This window comes from Mercenaria mercenaria, chromosome 15 (assembly GCF_021730395.1).
Source record: "Mercenaria mercenaria strain notata chromosome 15, MADL_Memer_1, whole genome shotgun sequence".
NCBI lineage: Eukaryota > Metazoa > Mollusca > Bivalvia > Venerida > Veneridae > Mercenaria > Mercenaria mercenaria.
In genome coordinates this window covers 5,290,844-5,308,840 of record NC_069375.1, presented here as the reverse complement: position 1 = coordinate 5,308,840, position 17,997 = coordinate 5,290,844, and the positions used below count along the sequence as shown (strand labels likewise).

The window sequence follows — 17,997 nt, the reverse complement described above, 5'->3', positions numbered from 1 at the left end:
CCAATAAAATGATGAAAAAAAATGACAATGAATAAAATTTAAAGTGTATTATTCTTGCACCCTTCACAAATTCCTTAACCCCAAGGAGGTATGTTTAACCAATCAAATGATAACAGCAACAGTAGCGACAAATTGCTAATCAATAGGTCTTACCAGCTGTTAAAGTGTCGTATAGTGTTGCTTATCAATATATGGCATTGCTTTGATCTTACAAATTGGTACAATATCCTATAGTGCTCCTTATTACAGTATTGCTTATTAATACAAGGCATATCTATGATCTTACCATTTGTTACAGTGTCGTATATTGTCGTTTAATATTACATGGCATATCTATGATATCACCATTTATTACAGTGTCGTATATTGTCACTTAAAAATTCATGACACCTTTGATCTTACCATTTGTTACAGTGTCACATAGTGTCGCTACTTAATACATGGCATATCTATGATCTTACCATTTGTTACAGTGTCACATTGTGTCGCTACTTAATACATGACATATCTATGATCTTACCATTTGTTACAGTGTCACACAGTGTCGCTACTTAATACAAGGCATATCTATGATCTTACCATTTGTTACAGTGTCGAAATTGTCGCTTGATAACACACATGGCATATATTTGATCTTACAGTGTTGCATAGTGTCGCTAATTAATACATGACATATCTATGATCTTACCACTGTGTTACAGTGTCGCATATTGTCGCTAATTAATAATAGCATTTCTATGATCTTACCATTTGTTACAGTGTCTTATAGTGTCGCTAAATAATACATGACATATTTATGATCTTACCATCTTGTAACAGTGCCGCATATTGTTGCTAATTAATACATGACATATCTATGATCTTACAATTTGTTACAGTGTCGCATAATTTCCCTAATTAGTAGATGGCATATCTATGATCTTACCATTTGTTACAGTGTCGTATATTGTCGCTTAATAATATATGGCATATATTTGATCTTACAATTTGTTACAGTGTTGCATAGTGTGGCTAAATAATACTTGGCATATCTATGATCTTACTATTTTTTTTACAGTGTCGTATATTGTCGTTTAATAATATAAGGCATATCTATGATCTTACCATATGTTACAGTGTCGCATATTGTCGCTAACTGATAATGGCATTTCTAATTAATACTTGGCATATCTATGATCTTACCGTTTGTTAGTGTCGCATATTTTCGCTAACTAATAATGGCATATCTATGATCTTACCATTTGTTTCAGTGTCGCATAGTGTCGCTAATTAATACAGAACATATTTATGACCATACCATTTGTTACAGTGTCGTATAATGTTGCTAATTAATACATCACAGATCTGTGATCATACTATTTGTTACAGTGTCGCATAGTATCACTTATTAACAATGGCACATCTATATTCTTACCATTTGTTACAGTGTCGCATATTATCGTTAATTAATAATGGCATTTCTATGATCTTACTATTTATTACAGTGTCGCATGGTGTCTCTAATTAATACATGGCATATCTATGATTTTACCATTTGTTACAGTGTCGCATATTGTCGCTACTTAATACATGGCATATTTATGATATTACCATTTCTAACAGTGTCGCATATTGTCGCTAATTGATAATGGCATTTCTATGATCTTACCATTTGTTACAGTGTCGCAATGTGTCTCTAATTAATACATTGCATATCTATGATTTTACCATTTGTTACAGTGCCGCATATTGTCGTTACTTAATACATGACATATTTATGATCTTACCATTTGTTACAGTGTCGTATAGTGTCGCTGATTAATACATGGCATATCTATGATCTTAACATCTGTTACAGTGTCTCATATTGTCGCTAATTAAAATGGCATTTCTATGATCTTACCATTTGTTACAATGTCGCATAGTATCGCTAATTATTACATGGCATATCTATGATCTTACCATTTGTTACAGTGTTGCATATTATCGCTAATTAATACTTAGCATATCTATGATCTTACCGTTTGTTAGTGTCGCATATTGTCGCTAATTTATAATGGCATATCTATGATTTTACTATTTGTTATAGTGTCGCATAGTGTCGCTAATTAATGCATGGCATATCTATGGTCTTACTATTTTGTTACAGTGTCGCAAAGTGTCGCTAAATAATACATGACATATTAATGGTCTGTAACAGTGTCGCATAGTATCACTTATTAACAATGGCACATCTATATTCTTACCATTTGTTACAGTGTCGCATATTATCGTTAATTAATAATGACATATCTATGATCTAACAATTTTGTTACAGTGTCGCATAGTGTCGCTAAATAATACATGACATATTTATGATCTAACCATTTCTTACAGAGTCGAATAGTGCTGCTTATTAATACATGACTTATTTATGATCTTACCATTTGTTACAGTGTCGTATATAGTTGCAGTGTATGAAGTCTGGTTGAAAACTGGGGGAGATTCGTTGACATCCAGTATATCAACTGTTAATATAGGGCTAGTTACTGTTGATGTCCCATCCGTAACGCTGAAGCAGAAAAATTCAAATATAAACATATTTGTATTATTTAACTTCTGGATGGAGTAACCTACCTTGTGTCCAAATATATGCATCCAAAGAAAACAAACATATGGTTGTAGCTTTGTGGCTTGTTAATCACAAAACCAATATTGTAACTGATAAATGTGAAACTCGATTACTGTCGCCTTGCGGAGTACACTAAAACGAAATGATAAAAGTCAACCACTGAAATCATTTGGTTATCATCGAACGTAACAATAATGGTCAATTTCGAATAATAGTTCTCAGTTATCATACGCAATCATTAATCATGCATTTTTCTTATAAGTTAACTCATACTTAATCAATTACATATAAAAACAGCTGAAGTGGGTTATGACCATTTTATGATTACATTATGTATATACTTTGGTTTCAACTAAGTCATGTACGTTTTTGTTATTGGAAACATAATTTAACAGCTTGAAGATGTATCTGACAGACTGTAACGTTATAAAGTTTAGTCAATGAAGACAATATACAGGTATCTCACAGACTGTAACATTTAAAAGTTTAGTCAATGCAGACAATATGCAGGTATCTGACAGACTGTAACGTTTCAAAGTTTAGTCAATGAAGACAATATGCAGGTATCTGACAGACTGTAACGTTTCAAAGTTTTTGTCAATGAAGACACGATGCAGGTATCTGACAGACTGTAACGTTTCAAAGTTTAGTCAATGAAGACACGATGCAGGTATCTGACAGACTGTAACGTTTCAAAGTTTAGTCAATGAAGACACGATGCAGGTATCAGACAGACTGTAACGTTTCAAAGTGTGGTCAATAAAGACAATATGCAGATATCTGACAGACTGTAACGTTACAAAGTGTAGTCAATAAAGACAATATGCAGGTATCTGACAGACAGTAACGTTACAAAGTGTGTTCAATAAAGACAAGATGCAGGTATCTACTTATTCACATACTCGTAGTTTCGCCAATTAACACAATACATGTATAAAGGTAACTACAAAATTAAATAGTTTCTTCAATTAATACAATGAATAGATATATTCCGTTAATGAACACAAAGTACATTTATATGCAATTTTATACCTTATTTCGCAAATCAACACAAAGTACATTCATCCTCAACTTAACCTTTATCTGCAGAACTATACGCAAATTAACAAAATTTATAGGCGCACTGTATGTCACCTTTGAACAAACGAGTAGTATATAGACATTAGAATTTACCTGAATTCAAAAGTGAAGGATGTTGTTGTCTCTGCATCAAGACCCGAAGGGGACGTTAGCTCTCCGGTGGAGCTGTCAAATGGAAAACTTGGAGTGCTCGGAGTCTGATTACGCTGAAAGACAATTAAGGTGATTGATTTGTTTATACTTATTATACCCTTCTCCGTTATTTTTTTTTAATAATATGGTAGCTATATTTATACCTGAAAACAAACACATTATCAATATATATATTCATTAGACTAAATATGGACCTACTCCGGAACGTAGAAGAGTATGAGTCATGAGCATCAATACTTGTATACTTCACATAATAGATCATATTTAAACCCACTTAAGGTATTCCATCATGCATAAGAGATCTCCAACGACTCCTCTCCACATTTCTACTGATTCTAGCATTCACGGCCTAGTGGATACTACGCCGGATGGTTTAACTTTATTTTTCTTGATGTAGTATCAGACCCCAGTAGAACATTTTATCCTCGCTCTTTTCTTCTTTTCTCTTTCTTTTCAACATAAAAGTGTTATTTCAACTGGTTTGTTGCACACATTTATTCTGTACAAACAAAAAAGGACAATATACATATTCAGTTACGACAAGGGATGGGGAATCTGGTGCTAGTTATTGCCAATTTGAAATTTGTTTCTTTGGAAATCTATACGGCAATACTTAATGATTTTTTTTTGTAGTAATGTTCAGAAGTGTGTGAGGATAAGCCCTACAAGGGCAAATGTGATGCCTCATTCGTACATTTTCACTTTATTTTGATTTTTTGTTCAATTTGCTCTTTCAAATCGAACAGCTTTATACTTTCTATTCATACGTGCCCGATGATGTCCTGTTATTGTAACTGTACAATGTTTACTTAATTGTTTTATACCACACTGATGTAAAAAATATATAGAAGATATTTATTTGTTTCAATGTAAGATCGAAATATATTTCACCGAGTGAACACTAAAATGCAATATTTTGCGACACGAGTGAAAATGTAAATTATTTCGATCTTACACTGCAACAAACAAATTTTCTATTTATTTTATGTGCTTTTAATGGTTTTAACCAAATCATATCAAGTTTGTCCGCGCAACATCACGTGCATGGAATCATGACGTCATAATCCCCTTTGCCGAAATAAATCAAATGTCGTGACGTCAGGATAGCTGTAAATAGTTCTATTACGTTTCCTGATTTCTTTTACATTTTATTATGTTTGAAGGTATATCGAGGGTTCAACGCGTTGAACCCTCGATATATTTATAATCCTGTTAGTAATTTTATACATCTATTTCATTATTGAAGCATTTTTGCAAGGAATTTTCGATTATTTATAATTCATATTCTTTCGCATTCCTGTTTAGTTTCATCTACCAGTGAAAATATCAGTTTAATTTCACCGATAAATACAGAATTTCACTTAAGAGCATAAAATAAAATAATTTTTCGGAAATTTGGATTTTTATGCTTGCTCCTGCATTTTTTAATATATATATATATATATATATATATATATATATATATATATATATATATATATATATATATATATATATATATGTGTGTGTGTGTGTGTGTGTGTGTGTGTGTGTGCTTTCAGAATATACAAAATAACATGTCATATCTTGATGGCCTTTAATTGTATTTTAAACATTTATTGTGTAGTACGGAAATCAGCGAAATATATGTAAATCTTGGGTCTTTCATATTTGTATATATTGAAGCAGAGAAAAGAATACTTGTATATAACATATCAACAAGAATACTTCCTATCGAATATGTAAGAGTGTTTCCTTCACTGTCCGTTGCTATGACAACAAATACAGTTTGTCCTGGACTCGCGTTTTCAGATATAGTTTCGGTTTTGGCACTTGAAGGGTTGAAGAAAACTAGGGCTTGGCCCGAAGCTTCAGCTGAAAAAAGAAATTCAAAATTTGTACATTCAGCATTTATTTAAACCGCCGACATCAACCGTAAAACGTTTAAAGAAAAGTTTTTTTATATACGCTGGGACCCCTTTAACAACAAAAGGAATGACTAGGGTTTGATACATGATATAAATCCATTCTCCTGTTGAGTCCTTTTTCAAAGTCTGCAAGATATTTTTTGTAATGAACTTTTTTAAATTTAAAATAGTCATATACATATTGGAAGGTCATTATATTACAACTAGATCCATTTGTTTCAGTCGTTATGAAGGTTAGACCTTATAAAATGAAACAAATATGTGAAGAAAAAATCATATAATAGAATGGTCACCAATAATTAGTATTTTGTTACAAAATATGCACTGACTTACCTTCATGAAGTGTGTTAATCAACAAAATGAAGAACGCCAAGACAGATTCTAAAATGAAATAAAACTACCGAGAGTTGTTGCTAGTCTGGGTTAACCTAGGACAATGTAAATATCTATCATATGTTTTCCAGTAAACTATAGAAATATTGCAGTGAAATGTATTAGTTACTTCTAAGAGAATAGTTTTGAAGTTTTTGCCGAAATGAATATCAAATATAGTTTTTCGGCGACGCCGTCTAAATTCGTTTTCGTTACCTAAACCACGTGACTTCAGTTTGCAAATCAAACTACTTGATAACGCATTATAGATAATTTATCAAAATGGAAGATTTATGCAACACTCTGCCTGATTGGACGAGAGTGTCAATTTCTTTCACTCTGTTGATTGTGCTACGCTGAGTGAAATGTAGACAAAGCGTTTATCCTAAACGACGCTGTTCACAGTTTTAAAGGTACTTTCCATAGAATCGCAAGCAATCTTATCATTCGTCTATATTTTCTTTATAGTTTCAGACTTTGCAAATAGCAATTATTTTATCTTAATTCCATTTTGTTACTTTGTAATCGCTTATTTTCCTCGGGGTACCGAAACCTATTTTTAGAATGTGAAAGTAGACTATGTTAATCAAAAGAGCGCACACTTAGCTGGCGAACAGTAACAAAATGGCTGCCCTAACGCACAGTAAGGCTTCTGGGTAAAGAAATTCGGTACTTAACGGCGAATATTCTAATATACGGTCTTATATGCAATGTAAATGTTCGTTGGCGTATATTCAACGGCTTAAAGACAAACTGTCAGGGAATGTGACACAATTTATTATACATGAATTTAAACGTGATGTTGATTTCTTTTAAATGCATGTAGGGCAACGCGCATACTTTGAGAATGAATAGGGTGTATTAATCAATTTTGTATGTATAGCTGTCAAGGGAGAAACACCATTAGTGAACATGATAAAGAGCAAACAATTACTATGCCAGGGAATATGACAACACTTACTGTACACCATTTTAAAGGTATTTATATTGTCTTTCAAATGCTTGAACATGCAATGTTCTATCTTTGGGAAAGTACTTCAAATGGCATTCTCATAGAAAACATAAGGTGGAAGATTGAATGAAATACCTAAATCATACTAGAGATAAAAACCTGGACCAAAATGAATTTGAAAGACAGTAAATATCGTTAAATATCTGTAAAATGATGTATGATGAATTGTATTATATATGCCCTGAAAAAAAGGAATTTGTGCCGTACATTTTTAAGCTCCGTCGACCAATAAACGTTAGTGTTTGCAGACGGTGTTACTGCTGTTTCTGTTACTGTTGGCCAAAAAGTGTAACTGTTAAGTGTCGTTGACGACACTTAGTAGTTTACCATTGAAATCTTTAATAGTACGCCGAATTTAATATTTATCAATGTTTCACTATTGAAACCAGAATTATTAGACCACGTACAAGTAGAATTATTTTTTTCTATAACGAAATTTAATTAGAGTGTGGAAAGCAGCTTTAAAGCTTGGTCTGGAGCATCATTATAAGGTCCTCTTCCAAATTTATTTATATAGGAACTTGGGCCCTATTAGGGACCATTATAGCTAAAAGTAGATTATGCCTTTCTTCGCATTAACCACTAAAATGTAATGGATTTTTATCAAATTCGATGTGTAACAATATCGTAAGTTTGTTACAAATGGGGATAGGGACCAATTTAGCTAAAAATATAAACACGTTTAATGACCTCTTCTCATGAACCGCTTCATGAATCTTCATCAAACTACTGCTGTAATTATCGTCTAAGGATAAACGAAACAAAATTGCAACCCTACGAAACATTTGCGAAAAATTAAAAGAGAACCATTTAAATTGTTAAAGTGCGGTGTTTAGTTTTGCAATTTGAAAAATGTTAGATGAAAGATGAATGTTAGATGAAAAATTTTCCTTATTACAATTCGCCGACCATCATTTTTAATGATATTTCTTGTTACTAGTACGGACAAACAAAATGAGTAAAATTTGGTTAAAACTATCAAAGAAGGATGAATTATTTTGCCGTACATCTTTCTGAATGCCACGTAATGGCAGACATTCTAGTTCTCAGAAAAACTTTTTTTTCAATTATAAATTATCATATATCATATATAATAAGCATTTAACAGATTAAGCAGTTATGCGAAATACTTTCTGCAAACTCAACTGCGGATCAGGACTGAAATGTGATAACTAAATCCCAAAAATGGTCCTTTTTAAAACGCCCAATAACGATTGTTTTATTCAAACTTTCTACAAAGCAAACCACTTCCTTTTTTCCTTTTACTCTATCCCACTGGAGAAAAAGCGAAATATTAAATCTCCATTAGAGAGTGAGAAATCGTTTCTTACATTGGTATATGTAAAGATACAATATTTTAAAATAAAATCTCACCAGTACAAAACATCGCATCCGATTGGGAGGTCATTTGGGTTGTTTATCCAACTTTGCCATGATGGCAGAAAAAAAGCCAGATATATTTGAAGCTAATAGCATCACTGTGACCTACGTAATTATTTGGCGGTTGCCTATTTTTAAATAACGCATATTCATCATATTTATCTCTATTCTACATTATAAAATATTCAATCCACGGATTAATATACTATACGAATTACTGTTCCTTGTCGGCCTGCTGTTAATAACTAGAATTTTACAATAGATTGACCTAAACAGGCTAATCGTAATGAATATGCATGAGTCAAAGAAAGCGGCACCCTACTGTTAATCGGATGTCTTTGACAGTACCCTTGTTTCCATCACCAGCTCAGTGAAGTGTGAAATGTTAACCATAAATATTACTTCTTTGGTATATGTATATTTTTATCGTATGAAAATAACAGTAACTATTGTAAAAGAAATGAGGCATAAAAACTCACCATTAAGGAACATCGCAATTTGTGTTAACGATACACTGTCATCACCAAACGTAAAACGCTATAATTGAAATGTTATCTGAAACAGACAAGAGGGTCATGATGACCCTGGATCGCTCACCAGAGTAATATGAGCTACATGTTTCAAATGTCAAACTGATGATTTTTAGAATTTTTTTGGAAGATTTTCTGATGTACAATCAAGTAACCCCTGGGGCGGGGCCAAGTTTACCCCGGGGGTCATGAATGGAACAAAGATTGTAGAAGTCTACTAGTCAATGTAACATATCAAATATCTAAGATCTAGGCCTTCTGGTTTATTTTTAGCAAATTTATGAAGATTTCCCTATATACAATCAAGTAACCCCTGGGGCTGGGTAAATTTGACCCTGGGGGGTCCAGATTTGAATTTTTTTTTGTAGAAGTCTACTAGGCAATGCTACACGTCAAATATCTAAGTTCTAGGCCTTCTGGTTTATTTTTTGAAAATTTTTGAAGATTTTCCTATGTAAAATCAAGTGACCCCATGGGGCGGGGTCATTTGATCCCGGGGGTCATGATTTGAATTTTTTTTGTAGAAGTCTACTAGGCAATGCTACACGTCAAATATCTAAGATCTAGGCCTTTTGGTTTATTTTTAGAAAATGTTTGAAGATTTTCCTATGTAAAATCAAGTGACCCCTGGGACGGGGTCAATTTTGACCCCGGGGGTAATGATTTGAACAGATTTTGTAGAGGTCTACTAGGCAATGCTACACATGAAATATCTAAGCTGTAGGCCTTCTGGTTTATTTTTAGAAATTTTTTGAAGATTTTCCTATGTAAAATCAAGTGACCCCTGGGCCGGGGTCAATTTTGACCCCGGGGGTCATGATTTGAACAGATTTTGTAGAGGTCCATTAGGCAATGCTACATGTCAAATATCTAAGCTGTAGGCCTTCTGGTTTATTTTTAGAAAAATTTGAAGATTTTTCTATGTACAATCAAGTAACCCCATTGGGCGGGGTCAATTTGATCCCGTAGGTCATGATTTGAACAAATTTTGTAGAAGTCTACTAGGCAATGCTACATGTCAAATATCTAAGATCTAGGCCTTCTGGTTTATTTTTAGAAAAAATTTGAAGATTTTCCTATGTAAAATCAAGTGACCACTGGGGCGGGATCAATTTTGACCCTGGGGGTCATGATTTGAACAAATTTTGTAGAGGTCCACTAGGCAATGCTACACGTGAAATATCTAAGCTCTAGGCCTTCTGTTTATTTTTAGAAATTTTTTGAAGATTTTCCTATGTAAAATCAAGTGACCCCTGGGGCGGGGTCAATTTTGACCCCGGGGTCATGATTTGAACAACTTTAGTAGAGGTCCTCTAGGTAATGCTACATGTCAAATATCTAAGCTCTAGGGCTTCTGGTTTATTTTTAGAATATTTTTGAAGATTTTCCTATGTAAAATCAAGTGACCTCTGGGGCGGGATCAATTTTGACCCTGGGGGTCATGATTTGAACAAATTTTGTAGAGGTCCACTAGGCAATGCTACACGTGAAATATCTAAGCTCTAGGCCTTCTGTTTATTTTTAGAAAATTTTTGAAGATTTTCCTATGTAAAATCAAGTGACCCCTGGGGCGGGGTCAATTTTGACCCCGGGGTCATGATTTGAACAATTTTAGTAGAGGTCCTCTAGGCAATGCTACATGTCAAATATCTAAGCTCTAGGGCTTCTGGTTTTTGAGACGAAGATTTTTTAAGATTTTCCTATGTAAAATCAAGTGACCCCTAGGGTGGGGTCAATTTTGACCCCGGGGTCATGATTTGAACAAAATTGGTAGAGATCCACTAGGCAATGCTTCACACCAAATATCTAAGCTCTAGGGCTTCTGGTTTTTGAGAAGAAGATTTTTAATGTTTTTCCTTTCTGTTGCCATGGCAACCAGAGTTCTGCATGGAATTCAATTCTTTGAATAATTTTTAAAGAAGACCATCCAAGGAACATCCCTGTGAAGTTTCATCAAAATTGGCCTGTTGGTTTAGGAGGAGATGTTGTTTAAAGGAAAGTGTGGACGGACGGACGGACGACGGACGGACGGACGGACGCCGGACGGTGAGCGATCACAATAGCTCACCCTGAGCACTTTGTGCTCTGGTGAGCTAAAAACAAAAACATTATTAAAATCCACAGACTATCTAAGTAACCTCCTACTTTACTGTAAAAATATTATTAGGGAAGTTTTATGGTGGATCTATTGTGTTTTGTGTTCAGGTGGTCTTATTTATGATAAAATTCCTTTGCATCTAGGTTATATGAATCATATTTCACCTATATCCTTGTGATGCACTTAGTTACTGGTAAGAGAAGTAAAAAGAACTGATGTACTTACCAACATTTTACATAATAATAAGTCCAAAAGTTTTGCTGAAGTAGTTAGTTCTCCTCACATATGATATCTGGAATAATAGCAAATATGTATTCTTTAAGCAAGAGCAGACCCTAACAAACCTATCGCTTAAAGTAGAGATTAGATTGTAATGTTAACTGCGCAATTTCGTGAATGTTTATAAAACAAGCTTGTAATATCCGTAATATTATTTACCACATGCCCAGTCATGAGCTAGAAACATTAACTCTTATCGTTTTTAAATAATAAATTATTGTTTTTTCAGTCCTTCTGTACAGCAACAAAATATCTTAAAGCATTCATGGCGTGCTGAAGGATTTGGGGAATTGAAACTAAATGCTAGAAATAGAACTAATTGTTTTACGTACAAGATAAGGTGTCTTGATATGAATATTTAATTTTACCAATAAATCTGCTGCGTGTTAGAATACAAGCGCGTTATATATAAAAATATTAGGCACATTATCGACATGTAAGATTGCCTTTTGTTTTATACATTTTCTTATTTCATCTAGAGTTGGGGGCAAAGATATTTTTATCCATTCTTGTGTCTAGGGCACACCCGATATGACATTTCTATTATAATTTAGTACATCTTGTTCTTCGAAACAGAGTGTTTATATGAAGAAATATGTTTTATTAAATTGTAAAATGTTGTGTGTTGATAACTCCTTTCATATGTGTAAAATTGTGACAAGCAAGGTACAACATGTTGTCGCATTATAGAGGCAATTAAAATAAGAGCCGCGCCATGAGAAAATCAACATAGTGGCTTTGCGACCAGCATGGACTCAGGCCAGCCTGCGCAACCGCGCAGTCTGGTCAGGATCCATGCTGTTCACTAATGGTTTCTCAATAGGCTTTGAAAGCGAACAACATGGATCCTGACCAGACTGCATGGATGTGCGGGCTGGTCTTGATCCATGCTGGTCGCAAAGCCACTATGTTGATTTTCTCGTGGCGCGGCTTATATGTTAACGTGTCCTTTTTAACCTTTCCAGTTCGAAACGCTCCTCTTTAAAGTCATTTAAACATGTAAAACAAATATTTTCATACCTTTATCTATTTATGATATACACGTGTAAATGTAAGAGCACACTTAACATAACCGTTTTGTATCTGAAGGCAGAGCTAAAAACCCATTTAAACCGCAATCAATATTTACATACGTACTGTAACCATAAGTATTTGTATATAAAACATGAATACATGATTATCTAGGTTCTTTTTGCCAATGAATAATATCATAATTTTAGGCACAGTTTCAATTAAACTGCGAATGATTTTCAACAATATTTGATTATTCTCATTTATTTATTTATTTGATATTTGATATGCAGTCGTTATTGTAATACCAAAGAAAACAAATCCCTCTGTGCATTTTTTTCACGGGCAGACACCTTTATGTAAGCCAGCTGGATGGGTTCATCACTTGAAAAATTCAACGCCTCGAGCGAGGCAAGCACCCACTTTGGCAAGAGGCAAGTGATTTGAAGTCGGCGACCTTTACCAGTCGTCCACGGAGGACCCTTTGAGTTTGGTGACTTTATCATACGTTATCTGGATAAATGAAGTTACGCCATTACTTTCAGCTTGTACCTTAAGAAATATTACAATCATTCTTACAACTGAAAAGTAAACGTCGTGGCGATTTTTGTTTATTATTATAAATTGACAAATATAAGACTTTATGCCATATAATATTTTAACATTCTAATTCATAGCCTTACAAAAAGATATTCTTGCCATTCAATGTAAATCAAATACAAAATTGATTTCTTCTCAAAAAAGGAGACATAGTATCTTAGAATGACAACCTATCTCAAACAATTATATATACTGTTACAAAGTATGACATATATAATCATATCCAAGTATTATGCTACAATTCATTTCAATAATTAATGTAAATTCAGATGCTCTCTGCTTTATCCTAGCTGTTAATGAAAGGCATTGAGGTAATAAACAGGTAATAAACAGAAACTAAATCTACCAAAACCTGCTACCACCTCTCAAGGCATTTATTGTTATACATTATCTTACTTTCTAATGGGGGTACTTCTGATACTATTTTCTGTTTTCATTTGAACCATATTTGTAAATATTTGCTTACTTACTTACTTACTCACAATCTGGAATTATGTCCTTTGAATTAATCGCACCGAAGATAGGAGTGGACAGCTAACTTGACGCTACCACAGACTTAGTGTGAGTGGTAAAGTTGGTTACATTTATGCCTTTACAAGATCTGAGCATAAACTTCCTGTTTTTTTTTTACCCATGTCACTTACTCATATTTGAATTTTTTTCAGAAGCTCGCAGAATCAATATAAATAATGTAATTCACTTACATCTAAAGTAGTTATACACGCAAGTACAGATGCTATTTAGAATTTTCCAGTTTAGTATACTGGATGTATTATGCTTACCCTTCGTAAAAAGTAGATATTCGACAGTACATATAAGCCTATAAAAGTTTAAAACAAAATCCACTATCGTTTAAAGTCTAAATGATTTTCTGAATTGATCAATACATAAATATGCTAAATACGGTATATAATTATAACTTGCTAGATTAAATTAAAATACACTAGACTCCTCTAAGTTTGATTATTACCTGTAGTATGCTGGATACATTATGCTTACCGTAACAACAAATATCCGACGGTTCACATATTATTCAAAACAAGATATTATATTATCGTTTAAAGTCCTACTTGCTCAAATACAAATCAATTTTATCACTTAGATATAAGGTTCACAGTTGAAACATACAGAGCGAATTTTGTAAACCCGGAAGTAGAGTTATTTCCAGTTATTAACCTATTTAAGTGGTTTATGAATTGGTGGAATTAAAATGAAGTTGTTAGTTTTCTATTCACCTTATTTGAAACGTTCTTACGTTTCTTAAAATATGCACTTGTTGATGATAACTTGCACACGTTAACGCCACAATTATTATAGGTTATTACATTTTGTATCGAGAAATATGCACGAGTTCTGCAGTGGATATATTGCGCGACTTAAGGAGCGCAATATTGTTCCGCGAAAGAACGAGTGCATCTTGCTGATGCAAATCTAATAATATTTTTATTACATAGATCTACACATACTTCGCTTATTCCTTTTTTAAACATGATATAAATTTGTTCTTTAGCCTGAGTTAATTAAAAACTGTCGTCATTAAAGAAGATTTGTTCTCCCTCAATAATTTGCTTTTTTTTCTTTAATAGTCTTATAATTATGTGAGTGTCTGTCGGATGGATGAATGGGAAGCTTCTAATCGTATTTAATACATTGATCATTGATATATTTTTTTTTAAATATGATTTTGTGAAATTTATCGTAAATGTCTGTATACATGTGTATTGTTGTTGTTGTTAACTGAAGGCCATGCTGAAAATAAGTTTACGTTTCATTTTCATGTTATGTACACTTTGTATGTTACCTTCATTAAATAAAGATGTTATCATTATTATTATTATTATAACTTTCAAACGTGACAAGATACACGAAACTGACGTCATAACTGACCGGATATGAAATTTGAACGCCAATATGGAAAATATTGACGTTTGAGGTTCCACTGTAACTATATATAAACGGAATGTATAATTGAGTATGTCTAATAATTGTAAATTATATGAACTGAAAGTAAATCGGAAACATTGACAAATGAACATATCTATGCCTTACTACTTTACTTCATGATAAGAAGGTTTCGTTTTACAATACATGTGGTCGTGCCTCCCAGTACGGACATATTAGTATAAATAAAAGTGTGGTTTGACTAAACCTTTAGGGCATGTCAGATAATAGATATAGATTTGAAATAGGTAAATATATTTGTGGAGTATTTAAAACTAAAGATAAAATAAAGCTTATCCAAGATGGAGCTATTGACTCGACTTAATTTGAAAGTACTGACTTTTTGCAAAATCAGCTGAAAGTTTTTTATAGTTTTAAAATTGTTTTAAAATACAATTACCTAATCAAACTTAAACAATCTAACTCCGTGTCTGAGAAGATTTGTTCTTCCTCAATAGTTTGTTTTTTTTTTCTTAAGCGACGTTACATTTATTACATGCCTTGCCATGCACAACAATTGTTAATTTTTATCGTTACTTCATTAATTAATTGTCTTTTTTGTCGGTCCTGATTTTTCAGCTTTTATAAAAAAACTCTAAATTCTCAGTGATATACAGTAAAATGAGAAAAAAAAATGCCTACTAGACAGGACGTAAGAGTTTTGGTCGATGCTAGAAATATTGTCTACAACAGGGATGTGAGATGAGTCTCGTCTTGTAATATCCTCATTTATGAATGGATACGTGATGCATACATAACTGTATTGGAAGCGCATACGAAAATGTATAAGAAAAAAATGCTACAAAGAAGTCATATGTATAATTTCATCTTTCTTTTGTAATATATAGTATGCAAGAAATTGATTCTACCATTAGTTGAAAGTTGAAAGACTCCAATCCTCATAACTACAGCAACAATTACACCTTCATAAATTGTAGCTATTCTAAGCATTATCTATAATAACTGTGTAGGTTCTTTTAATCAGGGGTCAGTTGCATATTGTGGCCCGGGTACGTTTATGTAAATAAAATAGGTAGCTGTATTCTAAAGGCACTTATAAGCAACTGGTTATTTTTGATGTTTGTGGAACTAAAGATGCCTGCGGACGAGTAATTATTGTGTTTTGGTCAAAGCGAAGCAACTCTTTTTCCATAGGGCTACATTGTAATGTTTTGGGTATGGCCCTTTACAAACATTTAAACTTTTGATCCAACCTGCCTAGGATATCTATCCAAGACCTACCAGAGAACGCAAAATAATATACCTGTTGACCATCACTTTTGGGCTCTTTTTCCTCCCGGAAGCCGGAAGCCGGTAACCCTCAGTCCGGCAGTGATTTAAAAAAAAATAATATGAAAATGCGCCATTGACAAAAACATGCATATTGCTCACCCCAAATGAATCATTCAATTTCGTTTTGGCCGTTAACTATTGTTTACAACTTCAAATCAAGAAATAAAACAGTTTTCAAAAACATCCATCAGATATTCCACCAATGGGAGATCACTTTACATTGTAAATATTACCTCGGAATTCCCTATACATTTTCAACCAATCAGAAGCTGTGTACGTGTCGATTAACTTTGACCTCTATTTGATTTTCCTAGTTCCGTGTAGACGGCCGGGTCTTAACTCTTACCTGGACCTAGTGGTTCAAAACTTTAACAGGCGATTAAGCTAACGGTTGAATAACTTTTAGGGTTACTTTTCAACATTTTAGAAGACACAGAAAAACAAATGTATACAAATTAAAGATTAAAGATATTGAACACTAAAAAGTCCTTTCTGTAAAATCAAAATACCACAAATACTAATATTTTGAATCAAGATTTAACCGGCTGTTAGTTTAACAGCCGGTTAAAGTTTCGAACAACTAGGCCCTGAGGTAATGGAAGTCAGACGAAATAGAAACGGTCAGCTCAAATTTGCGGGGAAAGTAAACAGTTATGAGACCTTTTTCTTCCCATCATTATTCTTGTTTTGTCTTTCCACATACTTTAAAAATATACATATGTTTTATGTCAGTCGTTTGCAGATAATACGGTACAGGTCGCACAAGGGGTCCATTTAGGTAAACGGGTACACTTGGATTCGATCAATCTTGAAAGGGCCAGGTTTACATGTAGCGAGTCGTAATATTGCATTTCCCTAACGTGCAAAATCAGGATGGCCATTTTATAAATTGTGTGTATGCTTTGTGTTTTTAATTAATGACAAAATCAGGACTCGTACAAGAATCAGAAACTTATCAAAACGAAAGTTGTACCCCGACCCATTAGAAATAACACGCCAAAAAATCAATTTTGTACTTTTTGGACAGCCTGCTATGATTCCTTTGCAGGAGCAATGCTCATTGTTTTTCATTAGGCCCTACTGAACTACAGGATATGAATGGAATGCCGGCCTAGCCATCTCGTGTTTTCACTAAATAGCATAAATGTACTGAGTGTCAATCAACCAGCATGGAACTCTTCAATGTTTTGAATTTCCATCACCGAGATGACTCATCGATTCATACAAAGCTAGCAGCAGTAAGTTTTCAAACTAAAACCAGAATTTTACATGCAATAGCTGTTTAAATTTTCTAAAGAATTAACAGTCATTATCTCTCACTGTATTTTACAGACATCCAAAACCATGAAGTTTTAATTATTACAAAAATCGAAGTGTATCATGCTACCTTAAACGGTCATTTTTGTCTCAAAATCTAGTGACCTGAAACTTTACTTGTTTTTATCATAGAAACAACGGAATCGGCAGGTTGAAATGACACCTAATGGAGTGGTACGTATATGCAAAACATCCCTTCCCTGACTGGATGTTTTATGTGTTGTTTTTTTCACACTTGTATCAACGCAAATTTGTGCAATTTTCAAATTTACTGTCCCTTGCCCCTATGTCGAAAATCTCAAACACCATCCGGGTGTAGGAAGCAAAGTACTTTTTTTAACTGAGTAATTACAAATTTGCTCTAATGGTATCGTATCATACCTTTATCTCTAAATCTTAATAAGGTCAAATTATTAGACTGGTCCAGGTTACAG

The 17,997-nt window shown here is 33.5% G+C and overlaps 1 protein-coding gene across 4 annotated transcripts in view; it reads right to left on the bottom strand.

The window, feature by feature from the left end:
* LOC128548890 (aggrecan core protein-like) overlaps nucleotides 1–14,110 on the bottom strand; it is a 40,703-nt gene extending 26,593 nt beyond the window's left edge. For 2 of the 4 annotated variants that reach the window (XR_008367321.1, XM_053524432.1), the window contains exons 1-6: nucleotides 14,012–14,110; nucleotides 8,974–9,049; nucleotides 6,064–6,111; nucleotides 5,535–5,677; nucleotides 3,764–3,876; nucleotides 2,403–2,530 (exon numbers count right to left, since the gene is read on the bottom strand). Coding sequence is in view for 3 of the 4 variants with exons in the window: in XM_053524432.1 (XP_053380407.1) it covers nucleotides 2,403–2,530; nucleotides 3,764–3,876; nucleotides 5,535–5,677; nucleotides 6,064–6,111; nucleotides 8,974–8,986 (445 nt within the window). In the remaining variant the exon portion in view is untranslated. Of the gene's footprint in view, nucleotides 1–2,402; nucleotides 2,531–3,763; nucleotides 3,877–5,534; nucleotides 5,678–6,063; nucleotides 6,112–8,973; nucleotides 9,050–11,347; nucleotides 11,487–14,011 lie in introns of those variants that run through there. The other 2 variants (XM_053524433.1, XM_053524434.1) reach the window with 2 other exon arrangements.
* Nucleotides 14,111–17,997: the final 3,887 nt, after the last annotated feature.